Consider the following 13,167-nt stretch of genomic DNA (forward strand, 5'->3'; position numbering starts at 1 on the left):
CTGAGGAACACCCCCCCCCCCCCCCCCCCAGACGCTCTCAGAGAGGATGCGCTGGTGCTGGTGGTACACACACACACACACACACACACACACACACACACACACACACACACACACACACACTTTCTCTCCCTCTGTCCGCAGGTCACCTCCCTGCCCGTGACGGAGGCTCTCATCGATCGCGAGTGCAGTGTGCAGGTGCGGAAGTGGCGGGAGTCTCGTGGTGAGCTCACCCACCAGCTCTCGCCCAGGCTGCACGGCACTCGCGCCATCCACGAACAGAAACGCCGCGCTGCCGCCATCAGCTCCGGGGGCAGCCTGTCCTTCCTGGGTGGCCCCGCCCCCCAGCCCGGACCCCTGCGCGCCTCCTCCAGCCTCCTCTCCCTCACCGGCTTCCGCAAATCCAAGATGTCCTTCCTCCCTGCTAAGAAGAGCCATGAGGCTGGCCTGCAGGGTTTCGGGGGCGGGGTGGTCGCTATGGAAATGGCAGCATCTGCAGGGTCGTCCCGGCCGCTGCTTCTCACCGGGGGGGCTGCAGGAGGGAGAGCTGAAGCCCCACACGGGCCAAGCCCGCTAGCGACCAAACCCGCGGCAGAACCAGAACCGGACACAGAGGCAGCCACGTCTGCTCCCGTCCTGAACGCCCTCTACCCCTCCCCGAAGGTGGTCTCGGAGCAGGTCACGCCCACCATCCCCTCGCCCACTGCCAACAACTCCCCACTGCTGCCCTGCGCGGAGCCGCCCCGAGCTTCCCCGGCGCCCGAGCCAGCGCCCGAGCCAGGGCCCGCTCTGGAACCGGCGAACGAGGATGGCAAGAAGAAGAAAAAGAGCAAAGAGGACAAGAAGAAGGAGAAGGTGGAGGAGAAACACAAACTCCGGGAGAGGAAGGAACGCGACAAGGCGGACAAGGAGAGGGAGAAGGCTGAGAAAGAGAAGGTGAAGAAGGAGAAGAAAAAAGGAGGGAGGAAAAAGGACAAAGCAGCCGGCGGCTCGGAGTCAGAGGAGAAGGGCGAAGGCACGGCAGCGAAGTCCTTGCCTTAGCTCGGAGCTGGTGGAGCTCCCCGGCTCGGGGATGGGAGGCCGCAGACGAGCTCCGCTAACGGGCCTTCCGTCTCCAGGACTCGTCGTTGTGTCCGGATCACGTTTTTGTGGACTAGCCCTCCTCCTCTGACTGTCCCCTGCACTCTGTCCATGTCAGTGCTGTGTGTGTTGGGCTGGGGGGGTGTTGAACCGTACATGCAGAGCTACACCTCTGCTGTGAGCTGGGGTTTGCCATCAGCATCGTCACGGACAGGTCAGCGGTGGCTGTGTGTTGGTTTAGGTCTGTTGGTCTGGGTGCTGTAGTGGTACACATAAGAAACCCATTTCCCTGTCCCCGATACACCGGCCTGCCGCAAAAAGAAATTTCAAACCTAAAGAGCTAAAGTCATTACCGTACTAAAGCAGACACAGACTATAGCGATTGTACTAGTAGTAGTAATGTTATTAATGGATGTCAAGAAGGTTGTATTTATTGTAAAGTGTTCCTAGTTAGTGTGTTTTTGTTTGTTTTTTTATTTTAATTTTATTTAATTTTATTTTTTTTGTGTGTTTGTGCCTTGGTAGCTAGCGAAACGTGTTGCAGTCCCATTGCTACCTGCTCTCGCTTCTCATCTCTCATGCTCCGCGGAGTCTTGCCCATGACTCGGGCCTTCGTTAAGAGAGGAACATGTGTGCTTTGTCCCCTAGGGGGTGCAGAGGAGTTATGGAGCAGAGCGAAATTCACTAGGATGATATGAAGTCTATTAGAAATGGTACTTTGGTCGAAATAGTCTGTATTTGGTTCCTGCCCTACAGAAAATCGTACAAACGTGCAACAGTACTAAATCTGACATGCGTTTCAACTTAAAATGGGTTTAGATGTTTCTGTAACTACCTTTATGAATGTCTTAAGTTTACAGTTGTTATGAAGAGATTTCTTTTGCTTTCTGATGATCTTTAGCATGGCGTGGTTCCACCCAAACATCCCTTACCTTCTTTTCCCCCCATGAGGGTCTGACGACCTTTTTGGGGTTTTTTTTTTTGTTTGTTTGTTTGCTTGTTTTTACCGCGGAGTAAACTGGAATCGGTGGGAAACTTAAATGAGAACGTGAGATCTGAACACAGAAGGAAACACCGCACTGGGCCTTCTGTCTGTCTGTCCCTGTCTGCAGCGCACCACGTGAGGGAGAGGCTTCGCTTTACCTGACTGGGTGGGCCTATGTCAAACTAAATATGTATTGGCTTGTTTATGAAGGATTTACTCTGATATTGCACTGATCCCTTTTGACGGTGTTATTTTTCCTCCCACTTGTCCTAAGCACACCACTAATTTTGACTGCTGCGATGTTCTGATGTCCAGCAGTGGTCTCTAGTGTGTCTCTCCGTGAAATCTCTTCATCTGTCATGACATTGTAGCTTTAACTTCTCTGGCCTTCACCTTTGGACTGTAATATATTAATGTACAAAGTTTTGTTAATTTAACCAGATGAACCATATATTGTGAATTATTCCTGTTCATTCTCTTATTTTAGATTTGATTGTTATTATTTTTCTATGCAAGAATACAGTGGCCTAGTTGACTGGAATACCTTGGGCTGCTGGAAAGAGGATGCCTGTCAATTCTGAAAGTGTTTTAAATTAATCTTTGTTTTATATGTTTTTGTTTTGGTTTTTTTGCACGTTTTCTACCTACATCCCTGAGAACAAAGCCAAGCAGTAGTTATTTATTTTAGTCTCAGTTTTAAAATCACTTTTTTTTTCCCTTCCAAGTTAAAACAGTATTTCTTGTCTGACAGAGCTAGTTTACTTTCTGACGTGTTCAGATTGCGCTATAGTTATTACTCATCTCTGTTTGAAATGTAACTATTTGGATTAATCAGTGTTGGTGGGGATAAAGAAGTTTAGGTCCAAAACGGTACTGTAAAATATCTGGGTGTGAAGAAGGGGGCATGGCCTAACGCCTCTCGGGAAGCCACTGGAACCAGTATCTTTCTAGTGTGATTTATTAAAGATACTGTAGTGAACTGTAAACTAATTTTACACTAGTGCGCCTCACTCCTCAGTATTGTGTAACCTACACACCTCTCAGCACTTTGGAACTTGGCCGCGCCGGAAGTCGGACAGCGCCGTCACATTCCCATAGAGATCTGTGACCCTAATGCTGATTCACCGTAATGTTGGTGGGTCTTTGGTGAAGAGTGACTTGATGTGCTGGCTGATGCTGATGCTGATGTGGTTAAGCTATGCGTGAGTGTCCCCCTCCCGTCGGCTTGATGTTTTATACTGGCCTGGTCTTAACTAGGGTTCCTCATACCTCGTCCTCACCTATAGGTGTCGGTTCCTCTGCTGGTGCCACCTTTCAGGTAGAATATGAATAAAGAACGTCTATGCAAACCCTGAAGTCATGACTAACAGGATGTCAATGTTGTATCCACTGCTGTCTTCTGTTCTTCTCACGTATCTCTTGAAGCCCTGAAACTACAGTTCAGGATCCTCTGAGCATGTCACCTCCTGTGCTGCAAAGCACAAGACTACCACCCAGCGGCATGGGGGCCCAGGGTAGAATGGGGCATCTCGCCGACGGCGAGCAGCTCTGAAGTCTTGCTGGAATGTCCTTCCGGGCTTGTACTTGACCATCCACTTCTGCTAACACACAACGGTTGTGGGACACCAAGTCTGATCGCTCAAACTTTCCTGGCCAGCAATTTGAGCAGTCATTGATCCCACCATGCACCTGCCTGGCAAAAGCATCTGAGTTTCGAGTTTGGGGGCAGGGCCACACAGTCTGCTTGGCTTATGCATCTCTGCTTCTCTTTCTGTATCTGACAGTTTTTTTGTTGGGTTCTTGTTTGCAATAATCATCACATTTTATTTTAGTTTCTCTCAGCTCATCCTGTTATGCATTTTTGTTTCTTTTTTTAAGTTAAACCATGTAAAACCATGAAAATGAAGTAAACTCATACATAACCATCATTCCTTTGATGCTGTAGAGCAAAATGTACACATTGTATTTAATTAATGATTAATATAACGATAACAGTTGTGATGAATAATAAACCGTAATATATTAAATCACTCTCGCCTGTGTGGTGTGTGTGTCCATGTATGTGCATGCATGCATCAGTTTTTCATGAAATAATTTAATACAGAACTGCAGGACCTTTCTTGGTGGAGGTGGAGTTTCCATGTCGTGTCCCCCCTTGGCGTGAGGTGTCTGGTTTCCACATTTCATTCAGGTCCTTCATCAGCTGTGCAAGCAAACTGCATCACACTGTTCACGGCTTCACAAGCTGTGCTTCACTATGATGAAGGACCTCTGTCCGAAACATTCTGTTACTCTGGAAACTACTTCACTACGGATAATCAAATTTGTCTCTATCTATCTGGCTATCTATCTATCTATATACACAGACACACACACACAGATACACGTGTTCAGAGATGCGCTTCTGAATAACTTGCTCACAATGTACACTGCCTGGCCCAAAAAAAAAGGTTGCACACACTAATATTTTGTTGGACCACCTTTAGCTTTGATTATGGCATGCATTCGCTGTTTCCACAAGCGAACATCGTTTCCACAAGCTTCTGCAATGTGACAACATTTATTTCTGTCTAGAGATACATTAATTCTTTCCCAAAGATCTTGTATTGATGATGGGAGATTTGGACCACTGTGCAAAGTCTTTTACAGCACATCCTAAAAATTCTCAACGGGGTTCAGATTTGGCCTCTGTGGTGGCCTATCCATGTGTGAAAATGATGTCTCGTGCTCCTCACATTTTGAGCCCGATGAATCCTGGCATTGTCATCTTGGAATATGCCCGTGCCATCAGGGAAGAAAAAATCCATTGATGGAATAACCTGGTCGTTCAGTATATTCGGGTAGTCAGCCGACCTCATTCTTTGGGCACATAACGTTGCTGAACCTACACCTGACCAACTGCAGCAACCCCAGATCATAGCACTACCCCCACAGGCTTGTACGGTAGGCACTAGGCATGATGGGTGCATCACTCCAGCCGCCTCTCTTCTTACCCTGATGAGCCCATCACTCTGGAACAGGGTAAATCTGGACTCATCAGACCACATGATCTTCTTCCATTGCTCCAGAGTCCAATCTTTATGCTCCCTAGCAACTGAAGCCGTTTTTGCCAGTTAGCCTCACTGACAAGTGGTTTTCTTAAGGCTACACAGCTGTTTAGTCCCAATCCCTTGAGTTCCCTTTGCATTGTGTGTGTGGAAAGGCTCTTACTTTCACTATTAAACATATCCCTGAGTTTATATGCCAACCCCAGATACTGTTGTTTTTCTACGATTTGATTTCACCACTCGTTTTAAGTGATCGCCGATCATGATCATTCAAGATTTTTTTCTGACCACATTCCTTCCTCGAAGATGATGTTCCCCCACTGTACTTCCACTGTTTATTAATGTGTTGGACAGTTCTTACCCTGATTTTAATAATTTCAGCAATCTCCTTAGATGTTTTCTCTGCTTGATGCATGCTAATGATTTGACCCTTCTGAAACAGATTAACATCTTTTCCACAACCACAGGATGTGTCTTTCGACATGGTTGTTTAACAAATGAGAAGCTACTCACTGCATCAGTTATGGTTAAATAACTTGTTGCCAGCTGAAACATAATGCAGTAATTATCCAATGGGAGGCTCTTACCTACTTGCTTAGTTAAATCCAGGTGGTGACCTCTTTGTTGGCCAGGCTGTGTGTATGTATATATATTGCATTAAGCTTTAAATGGGTTCTACAGCCAGACATGTATTAATTTTAAGTTTATATATAACTTTTTGTTAATTTTATGACCATTGATTTGTTATGGCCATATGGTTTGTGGCCCATATTTTTTTTTTTGCTCAGCAGTCTAGTAAATTTGTCAGTAGTGTAGTGCAATTATTCTCACTGGAGTCTGGGTTTTTTTTAATCATTTTTTTCCTTTTTTTTTTTTATTAATAGAGGACAAATATAGAGTCACGATGAGCGTAAAGTTTTATGCATGTATGAACACACTGCCTCTTCGGCCTTTAAGTCAGCACTAACATTATTTTACTACCTGACACGTAGTTTACAGTCCACTTCCCCAAGTTCCCCTTTATCAACCATTCCATGTCATGTTACTGTTGTGCGCTCGCAGTAGGTCTGTACGGCCAGTTTTGGGTTAAGCCAGTATGGACAGACGCAGAGGTACGAAAGATAAGGTTGCTTTATTCACAGTTTCTCTCTTTTTATTGGTTACAGAAGGATTGGGGACAAAGCAAATGCAAGCCCACGTGAAGAAGGGCAAGGCGTGGGTGGATTACGAAAGCGAGAGAGGAGGGGGGGGAGTGGGAGAGAAGAAGTTGATGGTTTCTTTCTTTCCCTGCTCTCTGCTCCTCTTTCAACTCCTTTTTCTGTTTCTCTCCCTCGTCAACAGCCCAGCCATCGCTTTTAGGAGACCGGCCTTCTCATCACTCTTCCGTTTGTTCTCCTCTCACTAATCAAGACAGTCGACTGGGTCAAAAACAAGTTGGCTGATGCTGGATTCCCTCGTCGTAAAAAAGAGAAAGAGGTCCCTTGTTTTTAGGTGCCCAGAGTGGATTCCTGAAGCTCTTTCGGATCGAGCCAATCAGCTGTTGCAGCCGAGGCCTGAAAGAGCCCTGCATGACGGTATGACAGGCAGGCTCCGTGACCCTAGTGAGGACAGTGGTAGGACAACCGTGGGTTTCCTACACACTAACACACATGGCAAGGGACGATGTTTGGTGACGAGACGGTTGTAAGACACGTGAAAGATAGAAAAGAGAGGAAGGAGGAATGAGTGAGAGAGAGAGAGAGAGAGAGAGAGATTGAGATGATGGTAAAGGATGGTTTTATTGACAATCACCCCGTTTCCCCACTGACGGACACCACGGACGCGGTCCTCTCCGTTCTTCTGTGCCGGAGTCTCTCGGAGACGAGTCCCTGGCATGAAATGGATGCATGAAGAGGAGAGATGGAGGGAGGGAAGGGCTTGAGTAAGAAAAGAAAGGGACGAAGGACAGGACAGGGAGGAGCGGCGAGGGACGCAGTTTCGGCTTCGTTTCTCTGTTCGCCGAGCTTCTTCTCTTACTCCTCCTTCTCCTCGCCGTGTGTGATGACGTAGCAGATGTTCTTGTAGTCGACGTTGCCAGCCACATCTGGGGGGAAGGCGGCCCACAGGTTCTTCATCTGATGGACAGCAGGAGGGAGATGTTTCAGGGGGAGGAACCAGACAGAAGAGCAGCTTCTCCAGTCACACACGGTTACACGCAGACAAAGCCAGATGTATAGAGTTCAGGTTCAGAGTGCAACAACACTTGGTCAGGATTTGCCTGTTTCCTGGCAAATTCCAGCAGGCGGAACGAATTAGTGAAGCCACACGGGCAATGCCGTGTCATGGCAGGACTTTTACTGTACGAACCAAAACTTTCATGCCTCTGACTGGAGCTCACCTCCTCTTTGGAGAACCTGTCACACTGAGTGGTCAACAGCTCCTCAAGGCTGTGGAGTTAAGAAAAGAGAGTCAAGACACATGCATGACGCACGCGTGACACGTCAAGTCCCTACTGGCAAGATTGGGGAGGGAAAGTGAAACGTAGGCAGCTGTACAGACTTACAATTGCTTCTTAATGGTTCCTGTGCCTTCTGGATCCAGCACCTTGAAAGAGGCCAGGATGACATCCTCGGGATCAGCACCTGGACGTGAGAGAATAATTACACCTGCAATCACCCCTGCGCCAGACGACACTGCAGGGGAGAGATTAAGGGAGGTGGGGGTGTTTGTATACCCTTCAGCTTCTCTCCGAACATAGTGAGGAAGACGGTGAAGTTGATGGGACCGCTAGCCTCCTTAATCATGGCCTCCAGCTCCTCATTCTTCACATTCAGCTGACCTACAGGCCGAGGGAGGGGGGAGGGGGGGATAGAGGGAGAGGGAGATGCACTCAGCTCCAGTGCAGAGAGATGAAGATGAAGATGAAGATGAAGATGGACTCATGAGCAGGAAGGAAAAGGGGGCATACCCATTGAAGCCAACACATCCCTGAGGTCATCCTTGCTGATGATACCATCTCTGTTCTGGTCAATGATTGTGAAAGCCTGTGAGCATGAGATGGAGGGACACTGTAACTCATGTGATAATAATAATAATAATAATAATAATAATAATAATAATAATAATAATAATGGGAAAAATTAAGTTCCTCTTTCTTTTTTTTTTTTTACATTTTTGTTTTCAAGGTAAAAATCAGACACCTTTAGAATTAGAGCCCATTAAAATCTGTCACTACTGCTCTGTTCTTAGAAGCTGGTTCTGCTGATGACACAACCAGGCTGACCCTCAGGATGTGGAAACACATGCTTCTGCTATCTTCTTCACACACGCAAACACCTGCACGCAAGTACCATTCCTTTTCTCTGTCAGATATAAGGCCCTGTGAGACCAGCCTATCATCCATGCATTCTCATGTCTCTGTTTGTGTGTGTGTGTGTGTGTGTGTGTGTGTGTGTGTGTGTGCGTGTGTGTGTCTGTCTGTCTGTCTCTGCGCCTGTTTCTCCCTTCGTTCCATCCCAGTCATGCACCGAAGCCCACCCGCTACTGCCCTTTGTGGCTGGGCGGAGTAAGAACAGGGAGTAGTGCTGAACAGCTGAGGCCCTGCATGTGAGTAGGTGAGTGAAACTCCAGAACACTTCACTAAGGACATTCCTGTGTTCATTAACACAGATGTAAGAGAGTGCGCTGGAGCCCTGGATGTTGACTGAGTGTGCTCTGGCCTAACCCTGCCTGTGGTAATGCCACTCCACTGGCATCTAAACATAGACACGGACTCCCCTTTTCCTGGGAGACGCTCATCCAGACTGCCTCGACAGAGGGTAATGAACCTGCTGCCACACACCATGCGTCACACGTGTGCCGTGAAGTAGCCTGTAGTCTGGCTCCCAGCCTTCCATTCACTTAATAGTAAACTACCCAATTTCCTTTAAAGTGGCAGCTGTTAACGCACATGCGGTGATTTAGCCGACAGCTAAACAGCTAAAGCCCAACTAAAACACCTTTGATCTCCTGTAATTAAACCCAATAAGCAATATCATATCAACAGGGTACATATTAGGTATGAAGTCTTTGGTGAAGACCTACAAATCCTCACCTCTTTGTACTCCTGAATCTGGCTCTGCTCAAACATGGAGAAGACGTTGGAGGAACCTTCTCCTCCGCCTGCTCTCCTCTTGGCCTTCTTGGGTGCCTGCAGGTGTGCAGAGAGAGAGCACTTCAGAGTTGTTAGTCAAGCGGTCCTGCAATATGCCCTACGCTCACTGTACCTCTCTCTCAAAGCCGTGGAACCTCCAAATTTGGGATGTTTCCTTGAGTGGTTGCCCTTGGCAACAGCATTAGCTACAAACGGAGTTCCTCTGCACAGTTTTTCGGGTGAACATTCATAGTTCTCTACTTTGTAATATTCTGACAGAAATATTCTCCTTGGCACACAGCCAATATAGTTTGGATGAGTACACAGTCTTGCCAGCCTTATAATTCAAGTCCTGAAGAGACGCACACATATTAAAGCATTCCTTTAAGAAAGAAAATGATCATTCACTTTGATCTATTAGGCTACCTTAAAAGCCACTGGACATTTCCAGAGATAATAATAATTGGGTGTAAACTGTAAGAAAAAACTTTCATAGTGCTAAAAATATGGGGTTTACGTCATCAGATCATTCTGCATTACGTGCTGGTTTGAGTTTGATCAAATTAATCGAGTGGAATTTGATCAAAGTCAACATCCAAAAAATGTTAAAAGTTAAAACTTCAATACAATTTGTTTTGTCATTTATGTCTTTTTAATAACAGCTTTCAAATGGTTGATCTCATTATAAAAAATAAAACTTTATTTTCATTAAATGAGCAAAAAAAAAAAAAAAAAAAAAAAAAAAGGTCTTAGAAAAGTATTAGAAGACATTTCATCAGGTCCTGGATAAGGTAGCGTATATCCAGAGGTGTGAGAGGAATCCAAAACTGTAGCGCACCAAAAATCCCATTAACCCAGTAATGAGCACAAGAGCTTCAGGTGTGTGCCAGTGTTCCTCGGCCTCTACTCCGTGTGCCCACCTAGCGCAGGTGAGCTGCAGGTAACAGTACTCACCATTCTGAGACGGTATGTGTGAAGCTTAAGAAGCTCGAAGAAGAGAAGACTGTGTGAAGCCGCGCTTTGGCGTGAGCCCCAGGGGGCTTATATACCCCACAGAACTCTCTAATTATAGACCCAGCCTTAAGTTTGGCTTGGGGGGAGAAAGACAGACACTGAGGAAGAGAAAGATGGGGCAATTGAAGGGGGGGTAGTAATGGGGGGGCGGCTGGAGGGGCGCTATCACCTTACGGCCGTTCCGAAATAGTAATAAGTCTTGGAATGGAGGCTGAATCTGATACTCTGGAGATACAGTGACTGTCTCCAAGTCCCACGTGGACTAATATGGACAGAACAAGATAGGGGGCTGTTCGGCTGCTACGGAAACTACTCAATGCCCCCCCCCAATCTCATCAACTCTCACACCGTCTATTGCCATACGCTACAACATATCAGCATAACCCTTCACCTGTATTTTTGGGCTATGATGTACACATTACCTTTTAATGATGCATTCTATGTCCTCTACAGCTGATGTATGCAGGTATCTATATTCACCCTGAAAGGGCTGCACAGTCAATTCATTTGTGCACACACTTATTCAGAGATTCCTGAGGACATGATATATGGATGACATATAGCAATAGTGTTCAAATAAATATATAAATAAATAAATAAATATATACACACACACACACACACACACACACACACCTGAATCAGGTGTGTTTTGCCAATCAGGTGTTGTATTTGGCCAGCACATTCCTGAATCAGGTGTGTTTTGCCAGGACATTCCTGAATCACGTGTGTTTTGCCAGGACATACTCAAACTTGGGCAGAGCAGAAGTTTCCAGTGTTGGCCGCTGTCTTATGGCACCTTAACAGAATGTCGTGACATACCACAGAAGGGTTAACGCTACATTCAGCACATTACACATACCTTTACACCTACTGAGTAATAGTCATAAATACCAAAAAAATGACATGTTTTAAATGCCTCTCCACTCTCAGCTCTGATGCTGTTCTAGGTCCACTCACAACACAACTCTGTTCCACTCCCTCGCACTCTTCTGTGTCTTCATCGGGTCCAAGTGACGCCCTCCGACCGCTGGGGCAGGTGTGTGAGGGCTGAAGGGAAGCACTGGTTGGCGCCAAGCAGGTGAGGTTCTGGTCAAGGGGTGGCAGGATTTGATTTACTATAATTCATTCATTTATTCATATATGCATTTATTCACTTGAGAACCCGAAGCACTGTTATTTGCCAGGACTTGTCAGGTATGAGAAAACCTACTCAAGAGAGCATAATGCTGACACAAAAAGGATGTACTGACATCACTGACAATATACACATGAGGCACAGGGCACAACAGCAAAATGTGCAGTATGTACATATACAACAGCAGTATGTACATATTAACATTTGGGTTAAATATACAAGGAGGGGGTGGGGTACACAATACACAATATACATTGTTGTTGTTGTTGTTGTTGTTGTTGTTGTTGTTGCTGCTGCTGCTGTTCCTGTTGTCATTGTTGTTATGTCTACATTATATTACCTAGTTCTCCCAGAGTGAGAAGCCATTAATGGAATCTGAACATACAAGATATACATATTAAGAATAGAATAGCATCTTTATCGTCGTTATACTCCGGTACAGTGAAATTTCATTATTGGGTGTTATTAATAAATATTAAAATTATTAATGAATATTAATAATATAATGAATATTAATAAATATTCCTAAATAATATTATAAACGTATGGAGGCCAAACCTTAAATAAACATGTGACGCATGAAATTCTTTCATTTAACATTCCTGCCCAGACGCCTTATCACTTACAATACCAGCTGAATACACATCAACCATGGAGCAGTTCATTCAGGACCTAAATCAGCACAGGTGTCTTTACTGTGTAGGCTTCTGTTGTCATTTCCCTTCTGGGTTTGTGAAATTTTGGACGTGTCCCATATGCGTATGGTTATCCAATTATAAGCTCTGGCCTTTCACAATTTGCGAGAAAATAAAAATGTTTCTTCTATCATTCAAAAATCGAAATTCCAAGGTTATGGTTTTATAGAGTTGTTGGGGTATTCCCCCATTAGCCCCTTTAGTGCCTGCATTCATTTCTTCTCTTAGTCCCAATCAAAAATAGTTTTTAATACCCTTCCCAGTATAGAGGCGCTCGGCGATCCAAAGGCCGCTCCATGACCGTGCCCATATTCAGATCCCCCCCATCTCCGAGTGAAAAGTGATCTGCCTGTGATTCCGAGCTGCATGCAACCACAGTGCGCTCCATTTTTTCTCTGCCCGGGGGGCGGGAGGGAGACCTAGCATCCCACACTACACAGCCAGCTGGAAAGGCTATGGGCCCCTAGAGCAGTCCTCAGGGGTGGTGCTGAAGTGGTGGAGGTAGGCGGAGGTCTGTGATGGTCTGTGGTCGTCAGTGGTGGTCTGTGGTTCAGTTGTGATTGGTTGTGGTTGGTGCTGGCGGGGTATTCATACTTTGGAGAGACAGCTGAGGAGACTGAAATAACGACAAGCTTTTCTCCCCCTCTGTCGCTAAGTCTGTCACTCCTCTCCTTCTCTGTTGTTTGAAACTGCTGCTTTGTTTGCATTCCCTTGCTGCTTCTGGGTCATTTGATATCCTGTCGGGCATCTTCAGACCGGGTGCCATACATGCTTCCTGGTGTCTCTAGTCATCTTCTCCTGAAAGGCGAGTCTGAAAGGTGGCTCAGTCTGCTTACGAAACGATTGCTTCTTTCTTCTCATCTTGGTTATCGAAGCATCGTTGTGTCTTGCATAAACCAGACGAGAAGAATGCCTCACTCTCGTCCTTCCATTGGGATCTGCTTCACACTGCCTGTGACACCTGACCGCTGAGTTTAACCTATGACCCCTTAGCACCGAACTGTTGAACCCTAAATCCCACAGCACTGTATAGGAGGGTTTTGGTTGAAGGCCATTATATTGTCATGTGTCCAGTAAATATCAGCATTTTACAGAGA

General features: G+C 46.0%; 2 protein-coding genes across 5 annotated transcripts in view; one reads left to right on the top strand and one right to left on the bottom strand.

Moving 5' to 3' along the window:
• tbc1d10b (TBC1 domain family, member 10b) overlaps window positions 1-4,095 on the top strand; it is a 14,686-nt gene extending 10,591 nt beyond the window's left edge. For all 4 annotated transcript variants that reach the window (XM_081711561.1, XM_027015664.3, XM_081711562.1 and 1 more), the window contains one exon: window positions 145-4,095. In XM_081711561.1, coding sequence (XP_081567687.1) covers window positions 145-1,041 — 897 coding nt within the window. In that variant the 3' untranslated portion in view covers window positions 1,042-4,095. The remainder of the gene's footprint in view (window positions 1-144) is intronic.
• A 2,130-nt stretch (window positions 4,096-6,225) lies between these two features.
• mylpfa (myosin light chain, phosphorylatable, fast skeletal muscle a) lies at window positions 6,226-10,336 on the bottom strand. Its single transcript, XM_027015685.3, has 7 exons — window positions 10,178-10,336; window positions 9,185-9,280; window positions 8,060-8,135; window positions 7,826-7,930; window positions 7,655-7,733; window positions 7,490-7,538; window positions 6,226-7,226 (listed from the first exon to the last, which is right to left on the bottom strand). The coding sequence occupies exons 1-7, from the start codon at window positions 10,178-10,180 to the stop codon at window positions 7,125-7,127; spliced, it is 510 nt and encodes a 169-aa protein (XP_026871486.1). The 5' UTR covers window positions 10,181-10,336; the 3' UTR covers window positions 6,226-7,124.
• Window positions 10,337-13,167: the final 2,831 nt, after the last annotated feature.

Source organism: Electrophorus electricus, chromosome 3 (assembly GCF_041902795.1).
Source record: "Electrophorus electricus isolate QZ-2024a chromosome 3, ASM4190279v1, whole genome shotgun sequence".
NCBI classification, from domain to species: domain Eukaryota; kingdom Metazoa; phylum Chordata; class Actinopteri; order Gymnotiformes; family Gymnotidae; genus Electrophorus; species Electrophorus electricus.